At 37.5% G+C, this 22,878-nt stretch overlaps 2 protein-coding genes across 2 annotated transcripts in view; both read left to right on the top strand.

Moving 5' to 3' along the window:
- TOMM70 (translocase of outer mitochondrial membrane 70) overlaps positions 1-22,878 on the top strand; it is a 45,527-nt gene that overhangs the window by 4,434 nt on the left and 18,215 nt on the right. Inside the window, exons 2-6 of the mRNA XM_082840436.1 lie at positions 9,570-9,743; positions 13,291-13,417; positions 15,040-15,149; positions 18,073-18,221; positions 20,502-20,709. Coding sequence (XP_082696562.1) covers positions 9,570-9,743; positions 13,291-13,417; positions 15,040-15,149; positions 18,073-18,221; positions 20,502-20,709 — 768 coding nt within the window. The remainder of the gene's footprint in view (positions 1-9,569; positions 9,744-13,290; positions 13,418-15,039; positions 15,150-18,072; positions 18,222-20,501; positions 20,710-22,878) is intronic.
- Positions 9,914-11,234, top strand: LOC309961922 (bromodomain-containing protein 7-like). The gene has a single exon (XM_082839436.1). The coding sequence runs from the start codon at positions 10,067-10,069 to the stop codon at positions 10,826-10,828; it is 762 nt and encodes a 253-aa protein (XP_082695562.1). The 5' UTR covers positions 9,914-10,066; the 3' UTR covers positions 10,829-11,234.

Below are 22,878 nucleotides of genomic sequence, written 5' to 3'. Positions count from 1 at the left end.
TACTTCTTTTTTTTTTTTTTTTTTTTTGCAGTACGTGGGCCTCTCACTGTTGTGGCCTCTCCTGTTGCGGAGCACGGGCTCCAGACGTGCAGGCTCAGCGGCCATGGCTCACGGGCCCAGCTGCTCCATGGCATGTGGGATCCTCCCGGACCGGGGCATGAACCCGTGTCCCCTGCATCGGCAGGCGGACTCCCAACCACTGCACCACCAGGGAAGCCCAGAAAATTCTTCTTAAATATCTGACTACTCCTCCATTCCTACTGCTATTTCTTGACTGAATAACTGATACTCTCATTAGTGTCTTCCTCCAATCCATTTTGTCAGTGCTAGAGTAAATCCTAACAGTCCCATGCTTAGAACTGTTAAGTGGTCTGTTCACTGCTCACCGAGGTAAAGTTCAAATTCATCATGATTTAAGACCCTCTGTCATCTTGATCCTGCTTACCTCTTGTCTTCATCTCTTGCCACTTGTTTCTTGCCTTTGGATGTTCTGTAACAATGCCCAATACCCCTACCTTCTCATCCTTCAAGTCACAACATGTAGGTAATTTCACCTTTTCTGAAACACTTCTACCTAAGCATACCGTTATGTGATTACATAACACTGAATTTTTCTCTTCCACAGCACTTACCACATGGTACTAGAGTCATTTATTCATGTCTTTCCTACTAAACTCTTGACTCTGTGAAGGCTGGGACTGGCTCTATCTTTCTCACCGTTTTTCAGAAACTGGCACATAGCAGGTGTTGAGTGAATTAACTGATGCAGCTTCATCATTTGACATTTTTAAAAAATTCCCACAAACTGAATACTTTTTCAAAATTTCCAGCTTTTCACTTGTATTCTACCAGTTTATCCTAGAAATTGGTTTAATAGTCGTAAACCTCATTTAGGCATTCTTTTTATAAATCATGTGATTTTTGTATGAACTACAACCATAATCCTTCAGAAGCAGCATTCTTTTTTTTAATATAAATTTATTTTATTTATTTTTGGCTGCGTTGGGTCTTCGTTGTGGTGCACGGGCTTCTCATTGCAGTGGCTTCTCTTGTTGCAGAGCATGGGCTCTAGGCATGCAAGCTTCAGTAGTTGCGGCGCACGGGCTCAGTAGTTGTGGCTCTCGGGCTCTAGAGCACAGGCTCAACAGTTGTGGTTCAAGGGCTTAGTTGCTCTGCGGCATGTGAGATCTTCCCGGACCAGGGCTTGAACCCGTGTCCCCTGCATTGGCAGGTGGATTCTAAACCACTGCGCCACCTGGGAAGCCCTGGAAGCAGCATTGTTACAAGTAGATTCTTCTTAGGTAAAGAGTTCTCTGTGTTACAATTTAGTAGGTGGGGTGGTTGTAGATTTTTAAATTTCAGGACATAATATGGGAAAGGACTTTTAATATCTTAGGTATCTTTTATCCTAGATTTGATTCTTATAAAAGTAACAATTGGTCAATTAAATACTGAAAGATTGTTTCTCATGAGGTAAGTGTTCCAGAGTTGATTGCTACTTCTGTAAAGTTGGGATCCAAATTTTAAAATATGCCTTTGGAATTTGGTAAGTTTAAGGGAATAAAACCATTTAAGAGAAACATGGAACCACCTCATGTATATTTTAACTGGATGTAAATGTGTAATTACGGTGATAAGTAATATAGTAGTTCCCTCTTACCCGGTCTCAGATTTCTGTAGTTTCAGTTATCCACAGTAAACGGTGGTCTGAAAATATTAAATGGAAAATTCCAGAAATAAACAACTCATAAATTTTAAGTTGTGCACCACTCTGAGTAGCAATACACAGTCCCACTCCATCCTACCCTGGATGTGAATCATCCCTTTGTCCAGCATATCCTGCCCATTAGTCACTTTGTAGCTATCAGATTGACTCTTGTACTAGTAACCCTTATTTTACTTAATACCCAAAGCACAAGAGTAGTGATGCTGGCAATTCAGATACGCTAGAGAGAAGCCGTTAATCTGCTTCTTTTCAGTGAAAAGGTGAATGTGCTTGACTTAAAGGGAAAGGAAAAATAATCATATGGTAAGGTTGCTAAGATCTATGGTGAGAATAAATCTATTTCTGAACTGTGAAGAAGGAAAGAAATCTGTGCTAGTTTTGCTGTCACACTCAAACTGCAAAAGTTACAGCCACAGTGTGTGTTTAGTTAAGATGGAAAAGGCATTAAATTTGTACAGTATTTTGAGAAAGAGACCACATTCACATAATTTTATTATAGTATATTGTTATAATTGTTCGATTTTATTATTAGTTATTGTTATGAATCTCTTATAGTGCCTAATGTATAAATTAAACTTTATCCTTGGTACTTATATATAGGAAAAAATGTATATATAGGTTTCAGTACTATTCACAATTTCAGGCATTCACTGGAGGTCTTCGAATGTATCCCCTATAGATAAAGGGGAGATTACTGTACCTATTTTATTTCCTTACACATGGATTAATGTACCTGATTCTAGCTCATTTCCTTTTAGTGACTATATGTGTGTGATCATCAGAGTAATATTTTATAAATACTCGCTAAGAATTTACATTGATTCCTTATTACCAGATTCATGTCATTGAAAGCCGTCTGTAACATAGTCATATTACCATCACAGGACTTGTTTTAGAGCTCCCTTTCTGGTCTCCTGAATTTCTTCTGTGTCTGTGTGTTGAATCACCCTTTTGGCGTTGTTTTTCCTCCTTGGAGTATTTTCCTGACTGTCGTTTGTTAGTCATTTTCGTTCCAGAGCAGATTGTTCTAAGTAACCTTCACTGAAGTAGCCTTGACTGATGATTCAAACCCTGATTGTTTTCTTACTTTGTATTCTAATAAATTTATGGGGATTGTATCAATACTTTGTTGCTTTGGTGTTTAAATGTAACTTGTTTTCCATAGTAGATTTGCTTCTGCAGGAGGTGGAGGGCAGGTTCCTATGTTTTGTCTCTTTGACAAGTTTCAGCAGTGTTTGTAGTAGAGAGAAGACATAGTATTTACTATGTTTCTCATTGTTTCCTTTTAGATTTATTACTTATTTGTTCCTAATCCTTATGTTTTACCCACATAGTTTGTATGTAAGTGTGTGTATATATGCAGTTGCTACTCTTTGAACTAAAAATTTTCTAGTTATTAGCTACACAAGTTTCTAATCACCTAATGTACATTTTCTTAATGTGAATTGGGGTTTCAGTGTTTGATCAGCAGTAGTTCTTTTGAGAGGCTGCCAGTTCACTTGTTTGTATCCTGCACTGTCTCTAGAGTTCCTTCAGGATAAAGACTATGCTGATGATCGTTGTACAGTGGAGTCACATCAAATGTGCTTTTAACTAAAATGAAATCAGTTACACTTGCTTGGCAAAAAGAAAAAGACCTAATTATGCTGATGATTCTCTTTGTCCTTTTGCTCTGGGGTCAATAGTGAGCAAGATATAATACCTGAACTGTTTCCTTTGTTTCAGTTCCAGAGTGTGAGTCTGGATGTGATTCTGATGATATTCATTTTTCATAAAGTGTGGATGACAATCCATGCAGTATAGAAGTAAAGTTTAGGCAATGTGGAGTCAGATTGCTTGTTTGAATCTTGCCTTGGGCAAGCTTCTTGATCTCTCTGGGCTTCAGTTGCTTTATGTGTAAAATGGGGATAATAATAGCACCTACCTTGCATTTACAGTGTGTTACTCTTCTGAAGAATTTTCAAGAGTAATTTTGACAATTGATTTTTGCTTCATGCATTAATGTCAGGATTCTATACAAGTTTCAGCTCCACATACTTTTTGAATTCACTTAGCAGAATCACATGGAGTCATGGAGTTGACTCTGCTGGACAGTTATTCATTATGAAGAGATGAAACTTATTCAAATCCTGGATGGAAAAAAAGCTAAGTTATCTAATAGATTGTTTTAAATAATACTTTGATTGTGTGACATACTAGGCAGAAGTGAATGTCTTTTCTTTTTTAAAATTTGTCTGTATTCTTACCAGTATTCACAAAGTTTCAATTTATGCCTGTGGAAATTGAGTACATAGTACCTGATCTTTTCAGTACCTAATCTTTTCAAACTGTTTTCTTTGAGGAAGAGATGAGTACTTTTTGAATCCACCAAAGTTACATGTGGGAAGCTGGAGTGGCAGGAGTGGAGTAACGGGAGTTTGGAGGCTTATGTATAGGCAATAGCAGTGGGAAGTTACTGGAAAGTTTTAAGCAGGAAATGATATGGTCCAGCTTACTTAAGAAGATCTTTCAGATCAATCAGAAACTAATTTGTTGTAAGAAAAGTAAGAGAAAGATGCATTTTCACAGAATTTTAATGTAAAATATTGTGGAATGTTCGGAACCTTAAAAAGGTTACCGAAACCAAGAGTGATTTCCAGTAACATAATGTCTTGATAGTCTTTTAAATCTCCTTAGTAGCTTTTAGATATGAAAATAGACCACATGAAAAGATAATAGCATTTCAGGGTGTTCCCATTACATTCTAGAGCTGTATGTCTTCATTTCTCATTTAGGAAATATGCTTTCAAAATTGTCTTTGGGCTTATTTTCCAACTTCAACCTTTAATTCCAAAAGTTCTTATTATAACTTGAGAAGGTAGACTGAGTGGGGGAGAAAGTGACTGAAAAGCAGTGCAAAGGATTCCTGAGAGTTGGAAATAAAATCCCTTATATTGGGCTTCCCTGGTGGCGCAGTAGTTGAGAGTCCGCCTGCCGATGCAGGGGACACGGGTTCGTGCCCCGGTCCGGGAAGATCCCACATGCCACGGAGCGGCTAGGCCCGTGAGCCATGGCCGCTGAGCCTGGGCGTCTGGAGCCTGTGCTCCGCAACGGGAGAGGCCGCAACAGTGAGAGGCCTGCGTACCGCAAAAAAAAAAAATCCCTTATATTATAAAGAATTGGTAGTTGTATATTTTCTAATTCAAACTTTTTCCTCCAGTGCATTTATTTTGATTTCTACCTGGTATTGGCCTCAAAGCTTGTGAAAATAATGTCTAATTCCTGACACAGCAGAATGCTGGTGTTGATTGATAAGTTGGCATTGTGCTAAGTAGCTTTTTGTCCTAAATTTTACCGGTGGGCCAAAATAATCAGCTTTTCTGTACTGTCCCTGTTGTAATGCCATTCTTTCTCTGCATTTTTGTTAATGAAGGGAAGCAGTTGGACAGAAAGTAATGTGGTGGTGGGGGCGGGGTGCAATGAGCAGAAGGTGATAGGGAGGTTAACTGAGATATTGTTCTCCCCAAACATGGTTTGGTAGCGCTCTGCAGTGACAGTGGGAGAAAATTTGCCATTTGGTGATTTACCTATGTAATTTGATCCTTTTTCACTCAATGTCATAGCATCTTTTTTTTTTTTTCCAGTACAGTAAGGAAAGGAAATTAAGCAGGTTCTGATTTAGGCCTTAGGTGATAATGAATTTATAATAATTTTTAAAATTTTATTTATTTTATTTATTTATTTTTGGCTGCGTTGGGTCTTCATTGCTGCACACGGGCTTTCTCTAGTTGCAGCAAGCGGGATCTATTCTTCGTTGCGGTGCATGGGCTTCTCATTGCAGTGGCTTCTCTTGTTACAGAGCATGGGCTCTAGGTGTGTGGGCTCAGTAGTTGTGGCTCGCGGGCTCTAGAGCACAGGCTCAGTAGTTGTGGTGCATGGGCTTAGTTGCTCCGCGGCGTGTGAGATCTTCCCGGACCAGGGCTCGAACCCGTGTCTCCTACATTGGCAGGTGGATTCTTAACCACTGTGCCACCAGGGAAGCCCCTAGGAATTTATAATACTTTTTAAAGGGAATCTATTGTAAAACTTGACTGAATGGAGGGAAATGGGTAATTGAAAGATTCTCTTGGTTGGTTTTAGGTTGATTTAGACCTTGCTGAATAAAAATTGAAAGTATCCATCTTTCTAAGGAGAGGAAGCTTTGTATACCTATCCAGTTTTCTCTCTGTTCTTTTAACTTGTCTGCCTTTACCATGACTGCTTCTCCTTGTAGTCTGTGTGACATCCTGTAGCCTTAAACTTCCAGTAGACAGGAAAGAGTTCATTGCCTGTTTGTGTTAATGAAACAAGGTCATTACTCTGTCCAAAGAACGTTCTTTTTATTTAATCTGAAAATCTTTAGTAAAAATACTAAATAGATTTTCAATATGTTTGTAGCCGAACATACTTCTCACAGGCATTTGATACATTATTTTCTCTCTCAGCAGTCCCTAGCTTATTAGATTGTGTATTAGCTATGTTCTCAATGACTTAGAAACATTGTAAACTTTTTACAAGAAATTGAAATAATGTTTTTCTTGTTTTTGTATTTAACATCAAAAGTAATTGTTTCACTATTTTGAAGTTTTATTAGGCATACAAAGGTTTGTGGTAATGATGTTTTCTTGGCAGATTGTATCTTTTATCAATAAAATTGCCCACAGAAGTGCTCCATCTGAGGCATGTGAATGGTATTTTGTCTCATACTGCCTTTTTGTCTGATACTGCCTTCTTCTTTGCAAGTATTTGCATTCTGTAACATTTTTACATTCTTTTTTACATTCTGTAACTTTTACATTCTTTTTTGACCTGTCATTTTGTTTTAGGTCATGCCTTATAGGTAGCATGTGGTTATTTTTTATTTTAAATAATTTGGGCTTCCCTGGTGGCTCAGTGGTTGAGAATCCGCCTGCCAATGTAGGGGACGTGGGTTCAAGCCCTGGTCCAGGAAGATCCCATATGCCGCGGAGCAACTAAGCCCGCGAACCACAACTCCTGAGCCCGCGTGCCTAGAGCCCATGCTCTGCAACAAGAGAAGCCACTGCAGTGAGAGGCCCACGCACGGCAGCGAAGAGTAGCCCCTGCTCGCCGCAACCAGAGAAAAGCCTGCATGCAGCAACAAAGACCCAATGCAGCCAAAAATAATAAATAAATAGGTAGGTAGGTAGATAGATAGTTTATTTATAATAGGGAGATTTAACCTATTCACATTTATTGTTATTATTGACATGTTTAATGATTCCTGCCATATGTACTCCGCTTTTTTGTTTCTTCCTTTACCCTCTCCTTCCTGCTTTTTGTTTTATTAATCATCTCCACTGCTTTGGGGTTTATTTTTAGTGGTAAGGAAGTTGTACACCTCTGTTTCTGTTCTTGTGTTCAACCTTAAATGCTAATTTAGCTAGGTATAAGATTTTAAGTTCAAGATAATATTTCTTCAGGACTTTAAAGTTGTTGCTTCATTGTTTTTAAATACCTAACGTTGGTGACAGTATGACCCCAGTTTGGTTCTTTTTTTCTTTGTAGGTAATCTGGGTTTTTTCCACCTAAAAATTTTAAGGATTTTTACTGTGAAATTTCACCATGATATGTCTAAAAATGTGTGTCTTTGTTTTTCAACTCCAGAAATTTTTCTAATATTTTCTTAAAACACTCCTTTTTATGCCTTTCCTTCTAAAATTCAGATAGATATTGGAACTTCGGTATTTATACTCCATATCATCTAACTTTTCCTCCAAATTTCTCACCTCCCTGTCCTCTGTTCTTGTTGCATTCTGGCAGATTTCCTTGGCTCTGCCTTCTTCTTGTTAATTTGCTCCTCTGTTATGCCCATTCTAATATACAATCCATCCATTGAGTTTATTGTAATAATACTTTTTAATTTTCAAGATGTCTAATTGGTGCTCTTTAGAAGCAGCCTTTTTAAAAATGTCTGTGATAACCTCTCATTCCTCTCATGTTAAATTTTCTGTTTGCTTTGTTTATCCCGCTTTCTCAAATACTAGTTTTTTATTTGAATCAGGTGCCTCTCTTTTATGATATTAATTTTCCTTTATGTTAGCAATTCTTGACTGTATGGTCTCTTGGAAGATAGGCAAAGTATGCTTGTCACTTGTCTCTTGGGTGGAGGGGATCCTCACTCCTTCTGAATGATACAGCCCTACTCCAGTCTGACTTCTCTTTCTCTTAGTGGAGTGGGAGGACTGATGAGGTTGCTTCAAGTGCAGTTTTCCAGCAACTAGAATCCACAACTACATAAGAAAGTCCTAGTTGTCTTCTAGTATGAATGTTTTGTGCTGAGGATTTTTACTGTCAAAGTTTTTGGAAGGTGATTAGGCTATTTACAAGTGGAAGATTTCATATTTATCTGTTACTCTGTGTTGTAGTTGGCTCCTTTCATCCTCCCACATCTTATTTTAAAATGAGCATGTTTCTTCTTGACACTAGCTAGCTTAAACTAGCTGTTTTATATTCTGAACTTAAAGTTTCCTACACATCCTTCTTTGCACACTATAAAAAAACAAAAAACAAGAAAAACAAAAAATTATAGCTACATTCAGACTAAAGGAGAAGGGAAACAAAAGGTAAATGGGGGGGAAAGGTAGCAAAGAAGAATGAAGCAAGAGGAAGGGAGAAAAAAGCAGATACAGAAGGTTGCTATCCCATCGTCTCTTTGTGACTGAGATGCCCTGGGCCCCAAGCAACATAGCCTTCCCTGTAAGTTAGTTGTGGAGGTAGCTACTTCTGCTTTTGCTTTGTCAATGCTTACCTGTTGGAGATAACACGGTTTCTTTCGTAATCACATATTTGTTAAAATTGATGTTGACAAACAATAAAGTTTGGGGTGAAGATGTGCCATGAAGCTCTTGGACCTAGTAGCTGGAACCTAGATAACTGGATTTGTCTACAAAGATGTTTCCCAAACGTTGACTGAAGCTTTTGCAACTGTCCTCAGTGGGTATTAACTACCAAATCATGAAGTATGTGAGATGGCTCCTCTAGGAAGCAGATTCTGAGACAAAGATAGGAGTCCCCCAAATGTATTTGATTAGCAAACAATAGATTTGGGATAACAATTGTAATGAAGATGGCAAAGTGTTTCTAGTATCTCTTCTACACTGTTGACAAACAGCCTAATAGAAAAACAGCAATACATGTGAATAAGTGGTTTTCAGAATGAAAAAGTCCAGTGGCCAATAAACAAACATGAACAGATTTTCAAATTCACTGATAGTGAGGAAAATGTGAATTACAATAATATGTGAACTAGAATTATGTTACACTGGGGTTTTTCAGCCTAGGCACTGTTGACATTTTGGATCAAGGTGGTGGTGTGCAGGTGTTGTCCTGTGCATTGTAGAATGTTAGCGGCATTCCTGGTTTCTACCTACTAGATACCAGTCGTGCCTCCTCCTGACCCCTAGCTGTGATAATCAGAATGTCTCCAGACATTGTGAAAGGTACCCTAGAGGGAAAATCATCCCTGATTGAGAACCACTGTTTTATACTCATTAGACTGGCAAAAATTAAACACAGCTATCATATCTCTTGCTGGCAGAAATGGCAGAAAAGTGGTACTTTCAAGCACTACAGCCTTTTCTTGGAAGAAGTCTGAGTGTTTTTCAAGTTAAAAATATATAAACCTTTTGGCTAAGCAATCCTGTTACTAAGACTCTATCCCATGACGGTATTTATATGAGTGACTTGCATTGTGAACAGCCATTCTGCCCTCCCATGTTTCTTCAGTGTTGTCATTTAATCACTGTGATCCAAATCTATTACTGAGTATTGATAACTTTTTCATGATTGTTTCCTCATATTTCAGAACTCTCTTGATAGAGCCCAAGCAGCCAAGAACAAAGGCAACAAATATTTTAAAGCAGGAAAATATGAACAGGCTATTCAGTGCTATACCGAGGCCATCAGTTTGTGCCCTACAGAGAAGAATGTTGACCTTTCCACGTTTTATCAAAACAGAGCTGCTGCCTTTGAGCAGTTGGTATGTATCCTAGGTTGGTTTTTCTGTTCGTTTTGTTTCTCTTTATTTGCATAATGTTTCAGTTAATGCCACTCAAATCTAATAAACTTTTAGAAGTTGTTTTGAAATTACAGGATTTTTGTTTGGTTTTTATATCCTTTAATTACATAGATTTTTAAGAACAAATTTTAGCTCTTCGTGAGAGGCTGCGCGCCGTACCACTGCCTCGAGGCGCGGGGTCTCGTGGGCCCCGCTCCCGCCCTCCACTCGCCTAGCCCGGACCGGAAGCGGCGTCGCACGGCCTGGGCCTGACGCGGGGGGCGGGCACCGGGGACCGGTCGGACATGGGCAAGAAGCACAAGAAGCACAAGTCGGACAAACACCTCTACGAGGAGTACGTAGAGAAGCCCTTGAAGCTGGTCCTCAAAGTGGGAGGGAACGAAGTCACCGAGCTCTCCACGGGCAGCTCCGGGCATGACTCCAGCCTCTTAGAAGACAAAAACGATCATTACAAACACAAGGACCGAAAGCGGAAAAAGAGAAAGAAAGGAGAGAAGCAGGTTCCAGGGGAGGAAAAGGGGAGAAAATGGCGACGAATAAAGGAAGATAAAAAGAAGCGAGATCGGGACGGCATGGACAATGAGGCAGAAAAAGACCTCCAGTGTCTGGCCCCTGTAGGATTAGACTTGCCTCCTGAGAAGCCTCTTGCAAGCTCTTTAGCCAAACAAGAAGAAGTAGAACAGACACCCCTTCAAGAAGCTTTGAATCAACTGATGAGACGACTGCAGAGGAAAGACCCAAGTGCTTTCTTTTCATTTCCTGTGACTGATTTTATTGCTTCCAGCTACTCCATGATCATTAAACACCCAATGGATTTTAGTACCATGAAAGAAAAGATCAAGAACAATGATTACCAGTCCATAGAAGAACTAAAGGATAACTTCAAACTAATGTGTACTAATGCTATGATTTACAACAAACCAGAGACCATTTATTATAAAGCTGCAAAGAAGCTATTGCACTCAGGGATGAAAATTCTTAGCCAGGAGAGAATTCAGAGCCTGAAGCAGAGCATAGACTTCATGGCAGACTTGCAAAAAAGTTGAAAGCAGAAAGATAGACACCTTGCAGAGTGGGGAGGACAGCGGCTGCTGGCCAAGAGAGAGGGAAGACTCTGGAGACACTGAGGCACAAGGCTTCAAGAGTCCCAATAAGGAAAATAAAAAGTAAAGAATCTTTGGAATATTAAGGTTAAGCTGTCTTTTTCACACCAGTATCGGGAGAAAATACTGATTGGGGGCCTGCCTTGGGTCCATGGTTGGTTGGGTTTTGTCCTGAAAGTCCATTTTGATGATTTGATACCCCTCTTCTCATGCAAAGCATTATATAGAATTGTCCAAACACAGTTCAGAAAATAGTTCTGAATGTCTATTCTGTATGAAAGTAGTTTTAAAACCAGTAAATTACCTTTAGGGACTCATAAAAAAATAAATAAACAAAAGAACAAATTTTAGTTTTACTCATCACACACACAATCCAAAGTTGTATATATCAGATTTTATGAAATTAGATAATACAGAAAGTTAAAGTTTCTGGTGACCCCATCCTCCTCAACAGTTTGAGTTTATTTCTTCAACTTTTGTCCGCATATATGTAATAGTAGCATATGTGGGGGGAAAAAGACCAAAAGATGAATTCCTGTTACATTGTTTGCAACATATTTTTTCAGTTGCCACTGTATCTTGTACAGCTTCTCATAGCACACACAGATCTATTTCATTCTTTTTAAAGGCTATATGTAGTAGCTGTTACATGGTTGTAACATCTCCCTGTTGATGAACATTTGAATCACTTCCTATTTTCCCTATTGCATTCAGTGTTGCAGTAAATATTTTTGTAAGTATTTTTTTGCATACTTTTGGGGGAATAAAATTCTAGAAATGGAAATAAGATAGTATCAATACCTATTATAGTAATATATGAACATGTTTGTTTTCCAGTATCTCACTGACTATGTGTATTATCAGTCTTAATAATATTTGCCACTCTGGTAGGAGAAAAATTCTCTCTCATTGTTTTAGTTTGCAATTTTTGAGATGTTGGTGAAGTGGACAATCTTTTTCTATGTTTATTCGGTATTTATATTCTCTGCATTTTTTGTTCAACGAAATTTTATTGACTGTTTCGTATATGAAAGGTGTAGTAGGAGCTGGGTCTATAAAAGCAAACAATTATGCATAGAACTCAAGGATCGCAAAACAACTTAAATGACATTTTGATAAATGCTTTGATTCTATAATAGACGAATGAGTGGGGTTGGTGCGTAAAACAGTGCAGAATAGAGTGTTACAAATGGAGGAACAGTGTATGTAATTGCTCTGAGGTAGGCAGGAGTTTGCCATGATTAAAGAAGTATGTATAAAGGATCCTGGGGTATAGAGAGATGAAACTGGAAAGGTAGCAGAGGCCAGATCAGGCAAAGCCTTGCAATGGTAAGAAGGTTGGATTTGATTCTGAGTGTAACGGGAAATATTTAAGGGTTTTAAATAGGGCAGGAACATCGTCTAAAATTGTTCTCACTGTTCTGTCAAGAATATATTGGAGGGAGGCAAGAGTGGAGGCAGGGAGACTAAGGAAGGATGTTGTTGTAGTTGCCTAAGTGGGACATGAAGGAAAGCTGAAGACCAACAGAATTTGCTGTTGTATTGGATGTGAAGCGTGAGAAGCAGGAGTTTTAATAATGGTGGATTGAGGAAGGAGTGAGTCAGCTGACAGTTGAATTGAGAAATGTCTTTATTTTAGGAGTGTGGTTTGGGTTAAAGAGATAAAGTTTGGAGTCATCTAATTTTAGATGTTATATACTACGAGGACAATAGATGTGATCACCTAAGAGAGAGAAGGGATGAGTCCTTGAGCATTCCAGCATGTAAAAATCAGATAGAGGGGGAGAAGTCAGCTACAGAAATTGGGAAGGAGCAGCCGGTGAGGTAAATGGAAATCAAGTAGAGTGGCGACTCCTTGGAGGTTTGGCAATAAACAGGAGCTAAGAAATGGGGTAATAACTGCAGGGAATTACAGAATCAAAGGAGTGTTTTTAAAAGGTAGAAAATACTAAAGCAAGTGTTTTTATGCTAATAGGAATGATTCAGTAGAGAAGCAGATTGGTGCAGAGGCAGGATAGCTAACAGTGAAGTCCTTGAAGTGGAGAGAATGTGGATCCATACCACAAGTGGAAAGTTGGCCTTTGGTGAAGAGGGGTGTTTCCTCAGTTTTAACAGGAGGGAAGGAGGAGATGATATCACATAGATGCAGGTAGGTTGTAGATTTGGTGGTAGAAAGATGGCTTAAATATGTCTTTTACCTATTTTTAAAAATTAGGTTGCCAATCTTTATTACAGTTATTTATATGAGCTGTTATAATGTATTGTGGATATTAACTCTTTTTATGAATTGGGAATATTTTTTCTGTTGTGGGATTCTTAATACTTGGCCTACTGAGTTTAGAAAACTGATTTCTGTCAAACAGTGCTTCCTTTAGTGTGACTTTTTTTTAATACTTTCATTACAGCAAAAATGGAAAGAGGTGGCACAAGATTGTACAAAGGCTGTTGAACTTAATCCCAAATATGTGAAAGCTCTCTTTAGACGTGCAAAAGCCCACGAGAAGCTAGACAATAAGAAGGAATGTTTAGAAGGTGAGGGTATTTTTGTGTTTATGTATGAAAATTACTAAAGGCTTCATAGTCATTGGTAAATTTATATGAAACTCTGCCTATGAGTAGAGAAATCAATTGTGTTTAAAAGTTTTACTCTTCCCCAATTGAGACTTTGATTTCTAGTTTAAATTGAGATTGCAGATACTTGAGTACTGTCTTGGTTCCCCACTATGGTAAATTAAATGATTTAGAGTTTATATACCACACATTTTAAACTTGTCAATTAATGAGCATCAGTGTAATTTCATGAATAAGAAATCAGAAGAGAGGTTTTAGTGAGCGATAGTGTTTCTAAGATTCTATGTATTTTTCAGTTAATATCCTATATAAATATGAAATAATTTTGAGATGAATCATTAAAGAAAACATTTGTTTTTTGCCCTTGCAATTTTCAGACATTATCTTATACTCAGTTAGAAATTATGTAATTGATACAAAGCAGCAAGTGAATTTGCCGTTCTCAGTAAATATTATAAATATTCTTTGGCCTCTGATTGGCCATATCTGTTGCCAAAACTTCAAATTAGGGTATCCGCCACTGGCCTATAAAGTACAGTCTTCTGGGTGATGTAGAGCTAAACCAAAATGCAATTTCTGCAGTCGAAAAGTACTTTCCACTACATAGATTTGCTTTAAAAGCATCAATAATCAGAAATTTAGCTATAATTTTTTTTTAGATAACATTATTTAAAAGGGAAAAGCTGTTTTATTTGTTTATTTTTTAAAATCAGGATTACCAATTGAGAGTGGTTTAGAGAACATTTTAGAAAAACTTGAGGTTTTGTGGTATCATGTACTTTGATGGTGGGTAGAAGGAGTGTTGCTTTGGAAAAGAGACTTCTGAGTTTTGAACCAAACTTTGAAGTTATTAAGCGATAATTGTAGAGAGGAGTTTAAATGGATTTTAGATGGAGAAATGGGATGGGGAATTGACATTGGCACTAGCGAGATTATCAGGGGAACATACAGCAGATTGACTTGTTTGGAGGAGCAAGGATTTGGAATTGTGAGAAATTGAGTTCAAAAAGAAAGAGACAGCCATTGTTCACTACTTTGAATGAAAAGTTGAGAGGTTAAGGAAACATTGATCTTCTAAATTTCAGACCACTGTGTGTTGAGCTCTAGCATAGCCAGGTTAAAATGGTATTTTGAAGCAGATTTAATTGAGAGCTCTGTGGCAAGATGGCTTTGGAGACGAGGAGTAACCCTGAGGCCTATAAAAAGACCAGACATAAGAGAGCCACATTATGTTGATTTGGCATATACTTAACCGGCCAGAAAAGAATATTCCTGGATTACTTGTTTTATTTGCTATGTACAATGTTGGAGTGATGAGAAACATCACAAATGGTGTAGTATAGTCCCTTTCATTTCACAGGTGAGGAAAGTGAATTCTAGAGAAGTAGAGTGACTTTCTGAGCTTTGAGTTTGGTCGTAAAGTATGTAAAACTAAAGTGTTAAGAATCAGTTTATTGGAAATGATAGCCACATAAAGTTATGCATGTAGTTTGGCTTTCTGTGGTAACATTGAATCCATTTGATGCTGCTAATCATGTTTGTGATAATTTCATACTTACTCTTGTTTTCTGCATCATTTCTAGATGTCACTGCTGTGTGTATATTAGAAGGGTTCCAAAATCAGCAAAGCATGCTGTTAGCTGATAAAGTTCTTAAACTTCTTGGAAAAGAGAAAGCCAAAGAAAAATATAAGGTAAGTTAATCTGAATTGGTTAATAGAGGGAGTATACATTGTGAAGGGTCATTTCTAATTTATACTGCTTAAACTTGGGCATGATGGTTACAACTGAAATTAGATCCGGATTATATTTCTTTTTCCTGTAATCTTGGGCTTTTGTGGTTTACTTTTTTAAAATAAGAATGTAAACTATGTCCAGTATTGCACCTGGAGGATATTGAAAGAATTCATGTATATTAGAAGTTGCCAAACAATGGCCTACAGGCCAAATCCAGCCTGCCACCTGTTTTTATAAATAATGTGCCAACAGTGTTTTATTGGAACTCAGCCACTCACACATTGTTTTAGATGCTTTTAAGCTACAACAGCAGAGTTGAGTGGTTGTGACAGAGACTGTATGGCACATAAAGCCTAAAATATTTACTATCTGGCCTTTTACAGAAAAAAATTGCCAACTTGTACTCTTTAAAGTTTTTAAAGATATGCTGTATAAATTGGCATTGGTTTTACACAGTTAGTAGATGGTTTAATTCAAGAAATATTTATTGAACAGAGGTCCATAATAGGCATTTTAGGAGGGTAGGTACAAAGACATGGTCCTTGCCCTTACAAAGTCCTTAATGAGAGGGACCATTAATAAGTATAAAAGGCATGATATTGGTAAAGTGTCATGGAGGGATATAAGTAGAGGGCTGTGGGAGTACCACAGGTATTACTAAACATCGGTAGAGGTTTTCTGCTAAATTTCATAATATCGAGGCAGTTGTTTCTTTTTTCTTTAATAATAACTTGCTTTTCTCTTAAGTTGATTTAATAATCTGTCTGTATTTTTAACTTTACATCTCTGAATATTAGCTGAGTAAAACAGTTAAAACAGGTTTCTTCACTGCAGGACTTTCTTGTGCTAGTATGTGTTGTGAATCTCCAAATACAGCTATACTGGTTCTCAGTCTCTTTAAACTCTGGAACTTATTTCCTTCCCTTCAGCATCTGGTAGAACATGCTGTTCTGAGGAACTAGAACTGGTGCTCCTCAAAATATTTTGCAAAATACCATGTTAGAGTCTCACAAATTGAACTTTGAAGGAACCTCGTTTCCTTGAGTATAATGCTATTGTTGAGTAATTATACTGGTTGGACTGCAGAGTAGTAAGAAAATATGATGACCTACATTTATATAGGTTCCAGATTAGTTTCCACATATATTTTCTAACCTGTTTGTATTCCACTTTGCAAAATACTTTTCATTTTATTATTTTTATTTTTACAATAACCCTATAAGATAAATAAGGATAGTATTTTTATTGCTATTTTAGAGATGAGAAAACTGAGAATGACGTGTAAGGTCACATAGCTAATAAGTGGCAGAGCTAGAATTTGTATCTTGTTCCTTTGATACTTAAGGCCATTACTTATAAAATATTGTTCTCATTTTAAATTTGTAACTCTGAAAGACACGGAAGTGGTAGCTTCATTTCTAAGCTGAAATAGGAAACTACAAGACATTAATGATTTATTCAACTTCAGTAAGGGCTATTTAAATTTCTATTTAAGCTTTTTCCCTGAAGTGGTAGATGATTGCCACTTATATATTCCAACACAGGGTCTTCAGTGAAATACTTAAGTTAGGTGTATTTATCACTTGGTGGTGACCATTTGATTTAAAATGGTAATTAAGACACACTGGGGCTTCCCTGGTGGCGCAGTGGTTGAGAATCTGTCTGCTAATGCAGGGGACACGGGTTCAAGCCCTGGTCTGGGAAGATCCCACATGCCGTGGAGCAGCTAGGCCCGTGAGCCACAACTACTGAGCCTGCGTGTCTGGAGCCTGTGCTCCGCAACAAGAAAGGCCACGATAGTGAGAGGCCTGCGCACCGCGATGAAGAGTGGCCCCCGCTTGCCACAACTAGAGAAAGCCCTCGCACAGAAACGAAGACCCAACACAGTCAAAAGTAAATAAATAAATAAATAAATAAATAAAATTTAAAAAGTAACTGTACCATTTAAAAAAAAAGACACACTGAGTCTCTCCCCAGAGAGAGCACCAAAAAAAGAGTGTGAATTCCTTAGATTTTTCTATTCAGTTTTCTTATTTACCCCACTCTCATCTATCCTAGATTAGATCATATACTTACAAAGCCAGATTCATTTTTTTCCCCTCCTTCAAATACAAAGACATTATATCTACCAAAATATTAGAAATGGTATTTGTTATACGTACAATTTAGAATACCGTATTTCAACTCTAAAGTCTTTGGGTTGAATTTTGCAAAGGATCCAAAATATGTTATGAGAGCCCTTTGGTGACATTAGTCCCTTTTCCTTCTTCCTTTAAAACTTTATCATCTTAAGTATAATAAGGAGAAACAAAATACTTCTATGATTATGAATCAGGTTGCCATGGGAAAAAGTAATAATTAAAAGAGGAAATGAGATTTCATTCTGGCTTTCAGTGGCACTTACTCCAGTGGAGATCTTCAGATGCAGAATAAGTAGGGGACAAATGAAAGCCCATGGTAGATGGACTTAACATTTTAGCACCTGTGTAAGACATGGTCCTGAGTAGTAAATTGAGATATTAATCTTCTAGGACAGGAAGATAATTTTAACTCAGAAGGAGATAATTTTAACTCAGCAGTTATTTACCTCCTTTGTTCCAGATTTCACCTTCTTTTAGTGAGTGGTTCTAAGAGTTCTTGACATTTTACATCTTTGGAGAGGGGGAAGGTTCTCATTTAAAACCTACTTTGAACAGCTGGGACTGGCAGCATTACCAGTTCCACTGTCTATTGCGCTACGGTTTGGAGCCTGATATTCTTCAGTTATCTGAAAATGAGACGCCAGTTTTTACGACAGTGGTTCTCAGTATTCTACAAAGGCATCTGCTTCTTTGGTTAGTGTTTTCTATTTTGATGTGTATAAATATGATTAAATTTCAGAATCGTGAACCTCTGATGCCATCTCCACAGTTTATCAAATCTTACTTCAGTTCTTTCACGGATGATATAATTTCTCAGCCAATGCTTAAAGGAGAGAAGTCTGATGAAGATAAAGACAAGGAAGGGGAGGCTTTAGAAGTAAAAGAAAAGTAAGTGTCTCGAGTATAGTATCTACTTAATGTTCTGTGTTTTTTTTGGCGGGGGCGTGGTTGTGGGGTTTTTTGCTGCCATAGAGCCAAAGTGGAACTCTGAGTTATCTCCAAAAAATCTGTTTATAAATAGATATAAATATAACAAAATTATAATATATAATAATATTATAATAATAAAAATACTTCTCTTCTCACACATGTCTATTACACCCTAAGAGTTACCTCTCTGGTGACTCAAGGTTTTACTGCCAGAAGTCTGCCCTGCTTTTAAGGTCCTACATGATATTCTCAAGAGATATCCTAGTGGAGATCAAGTGTTTGATTATATTTGAACAGGGGCACTAACTTAAAAAATGATTGTGTAGCTCAATATCCAGATGTTTTAGTGCAGGAAAGTTTATAATATATAATTTAATTTTTAGGAGTGCCCAAAAGAGTGACTTTCTTCAAGGTTTTTTCTGCATGCCTAGGAAAATGCCATTCTTTGGGTTTGTGTTTGCTCCTGTAGAGAGCTGAAACCAAAGTATAAGATACTATGTTTACAACTGGAGGTCAAGTGATATAATGTAGTATATAAGCTATCTAGCCTGCTTATCCATTTATATTTATCAATACTTTTATCTTGCTGTTGAGGCTAGCTCTCCTCTCTAAGAGAAGGTACAACATTATTACCAACATGACATTTTCTAATGAGTTTGGAAGAAAAGGGAATACTGTTCCCAAAGCAAAGCATAATTTTGCATCTATAGCATATTGGAAGGTTTAAGGAAAAAGATTGCTTTTAAGTTGTATCTCCCAATTTTTCTACCATTATTGGCCACCTTTTAAGGGAGAATACTATGTATAATTGTGCCAAGATGTTCAAGTTTGAGTTAGTTGGTGAGGAATCTCTTTGAGAAGATTGTAGATGGGAAGTAAATGTTTAAGGTGATGCCAATAATTGCCTCTTCTGATTAGGAAATAGTCCTTATCCCAGAAAAACTACAGTGAAGTTAATACCATTATTCTAAAAACTGTCTTGAGAGGTGGCAGGACATAGCTATCTCTCACCAGAACACTAATTGGAATTGGTCCTAAGTTTTTGAATTCTATTTTACTCTGAGCCTTAGCTTCATCATTTTTTGAATGGGGAAGTAATAATTACCTTTGAGGCTTATTGTGAGGTTTAGAGGTCATGTTTGTGAGTATCTAGCACTTAGGTTCTCAATAAATAGGAACCGTTATTACTTCCAATCTGATTTAATAATTATTTTGTCTTACCCTGGTGACCTGAGGAATAAAACTAGAGTGCAGGGAATATTAGAATGTAATTATAAGAAAGGTTAGCACAGAGTTTGTAAGACTTTGACTGACATAACTTTTAGGTCACTTGCCAGTTTTCTCTATTCAGAATATGTAGCAAATGAAATAAGAAAATGTAATTTACAGTGCCCCTTAAAGGACATATAGTATAAATTCCTTTTCAGTTCAAAAAATTCCTTCTACAAGCCTTCTCAATAAAAGTCATCATCTTAAAAGAGTGATGATATTGTGGTCACTGCTTTTTAAAAAGTAGGGGAAGGTGTTTTCTTTAAGTACTATTTGATGGAAGAGTCTGCTTCTTTGATATTTCCACCTATTCATTCTAGGTCTGTTCTTTTAGGTGAAACAGCACAACTTCTGGATGAGAGCCTTTTATCAATAGACATTTCCCTGCCTCCAGTTCTTGCTCCCTTACAGTCCATTTCCCACAACACAGCCAGAGTGATCTTTACAAAGTACAACTCAGGTCACACCTCTTCCCTTGGGTTCTGTGACCCTAAACTCACTTGATAACTTTCTATTTCTCTGTTCTTTCTGTTAGTCATAAAATAACTGTTGCGTGCCATCAATGTGCCACAGAGAAGAAGGTGAATAAGACAGGATCATTTTCTATGTTGCAGATCAGTCTGTCATTAGCTCATCTTTTCATGTGTCTAAATGTTGAAGCCTGGGCAATAACCCTAGGTTTCTGCCATTTTCTCTGTTGTTTCCTTTTTTAAAACTCTTTCTTCAAGGCAGCAAGAAAATCCCAGTCTGCATCAAAAATCCTAATCTGTTACACACACTGCCCCGCATACCACCACCCACACTCCAGTCTCACATTGACTGGCTAACTTGTTTAAGGGGAGGAGGACAGTTGTTTAACTCAGGTATACTAAATGTGGCAAGTTTTAGCATTTGATGCTTTTTTAGTAATTTTTTATGTTCATTTTATTAGTAATAAATAGTAATTTCCTGTGCTTATTTTATTTTCAGCTCTGGATACTTAAAGGCCAAACAGTATATGGAGGAAGAAAACTATGATAAAATCATAAGTGAATGCTCAAAAGAAATAGATGCCCAAGGCAAATACATGGCAGAAGCATTATTACTACGAGCTACTTTCTACTTGCTTATTGGTAATGCCAACGCAGCCAAACCAGATTTAGATAAGGTCATCAGCTTGAAAGAAGCTAATGTGAAGGTACATTTAAAACTCTGTGTGTGTGCATGTGAAAAAATTAATAATAAATAAAAATAAGACTTTTAGGTATGTTTTGCCAAAGTTTTGGCATTTCAGTTGCCATTCTCCAAAAGATTATTTTTTGTTTTGGAAGGGACTACGCCTAATGATGATTGAGTTGGTGCAGTGAAACTGAATCATAAATGTCAGTGCTAGATATCTTTAACTAGGAAAGGACCTTTTTTTTCCCCCTATAATATGTGGTAGCTTCAGCTTCCCCGTATAGCTTCTCCTTACTGTATTGGACTATATTTGGGTAGGGGTAAAGGTGATGTAGCAGTGCTATAGGTAGTATTGTAAATAACATGCAATATGTAGTACAGGGTTATAAAATGCATTTAATAAAAAATAAACACATTTAATATATTCTGATTTTATTTACATGAGGAAAAAACAAGATCTAAAAATATAATATAGAAATATACTGAAATATACCAAAAGTTTTTGCAGTTGTGTGGTTGGAACAGCTTTTCGTTTTCTAAGTGTTCTTGTGTGTATGTAGTTATTTTTATAATTAAGATTCAGTGGGGGGGTCTGTCGAATATGAGCCTTCTACTCAGTGTAACAAGAATAGCGGTTAGCTGCCAAAGTGCTGTACTCCTTATTAGATGGTTAACATCTCTTTTTCCTCATTGAATTAAGTGAACTCTGGCTTTATTCACCTCCAAATGAAAAATATTTGTTAAAAGTCCTTCTCAAAATAGATTTTCAAGTTGAAGATACCCTAGTAATAATTAATTTTATTTCCTGCTGATTTTCCTGATGATTACAAATATGTTCTGTTATGTGTTTTTGTTATTGTTGTGAGGGCATTCTTATTTGTTTCATTGAGGAAGACATTTGTATGTACTTTTGCCTTGAAAAAAATTTTAGAGAAGAACCCTATTTCTTATTTCATGATCATGATTTTTTGTTTTAATGGCAAGTGATGATGCCTGTCATATGCCATGTACAAAAATGAGCTCAGAACGGATCAGAGACCTGAATGTTAAGAGCCAAAACTATAAAACTCTTAGAAGAAAACATAGGAGGAAATCTTCAATACTTTAGATTAAGCTGTGGTTCCTTAGGCATGACACCAAAAGCACAAGTGACCAAAAAAAGGGAAAACACATTCCACAGGATGGGAGAAAATATTCACGAGTCATATATCTGATAAGGGGCTTGTATCCAGAATATATTAAAGAAGTTTTCTTACAACTCAACAATAAAAAGATAGCCTAATTTAAAACCAGGAAAGGATCTGAATAGACATTTTCCCAAAGAATATGTACAAATAGCCAATAAGGACAAGAAAAGCTGCTTAGCATCATTAGCCCTTAGGGAAATGCAAATCAAAATCACAACGAGGTATCACTTTATACCCACTAGGATGGCTGTAATCAGAAATTTGGACAATTAAAAGTATTAGTATAGATATGGAGAAGTTGGAACTCTCATACATTGCTGGTAGGAATGTAAAATGGTAAAATCCCTTTGGAAATTAGTTGGGGTTGGGAAGTTCCTCAAAATGTTAAACATAGAGTTACCATGTGACCCAGTAGTTCCTCTCCTAGGTATCTATACCCACGAGAATTGAATTCATATGTCAACACAAAAACTTGTACATGAATGTTCATAGCAGCATTATTCATAAGAGCCAAAAAGTGGAAGCCTTCTTGGGCTTCCCTGGTGGCGCAGTGGTTGAGAGTCCGCCTGCCGATGCAGGGGACATGGGTTCGTGCCCCGGTCCGGGAATATCCCACATACCACGGAGCGGCTGGGCCCGTGAGCCATGGCCGCTGAGCCTGCGCGTCCGGAGTCTGTGCTCCGCAACAGGAGAGGCCACAACAGTGAGAGGCCCGCGTACCGCAAAAAAAAAAAAAAAAAAGTGGAAGCAACTCAAATGTCCATCAGCTGGGGAACAGATAAATAAAATGTGATATATCTATACAATGGAATATTATTTAACCATTAAAAAAGAATGAGCTGGATGAAGTGAGAGAGTAGCACTGACATATATACACCACCAAATGTAAAATGGATGGCTAGTGGGAAGCTGCACAGGGAGATCAGCTCCAATGCTTTGTGATGACCTAGAGGGGTGGGGTGGGGTGGGGAGGGTGGGAGGGAGGCTCAAGAGGGAGGGGA

This window comes from Leucopleurus acutus (assembly GCF_964270905.1).
Source record: "Leucopleurus acutus genome assembly, chromosome: 5".
NCBI classification, from domain to species: domain Eukaryota; kingdom Metazoa; phylum Chordata; class Mammalia; order Artiodactyla; family Delphinidae; genus Leucopleurus; species Leucopleurus acutus.
This window is presented reverse-complemented; position numbering and strand designations above follow the sequence as displayed.

Excerpts from the sequence above, each read along its gene's own strand:
- LOC309961922 (XM_082839436.1), top strand. The coding sequence starts at position 10,067 with ATGGGCAAGAAGCACAAGAAGCACAAGTCGGACAAACACCTCTACGAG.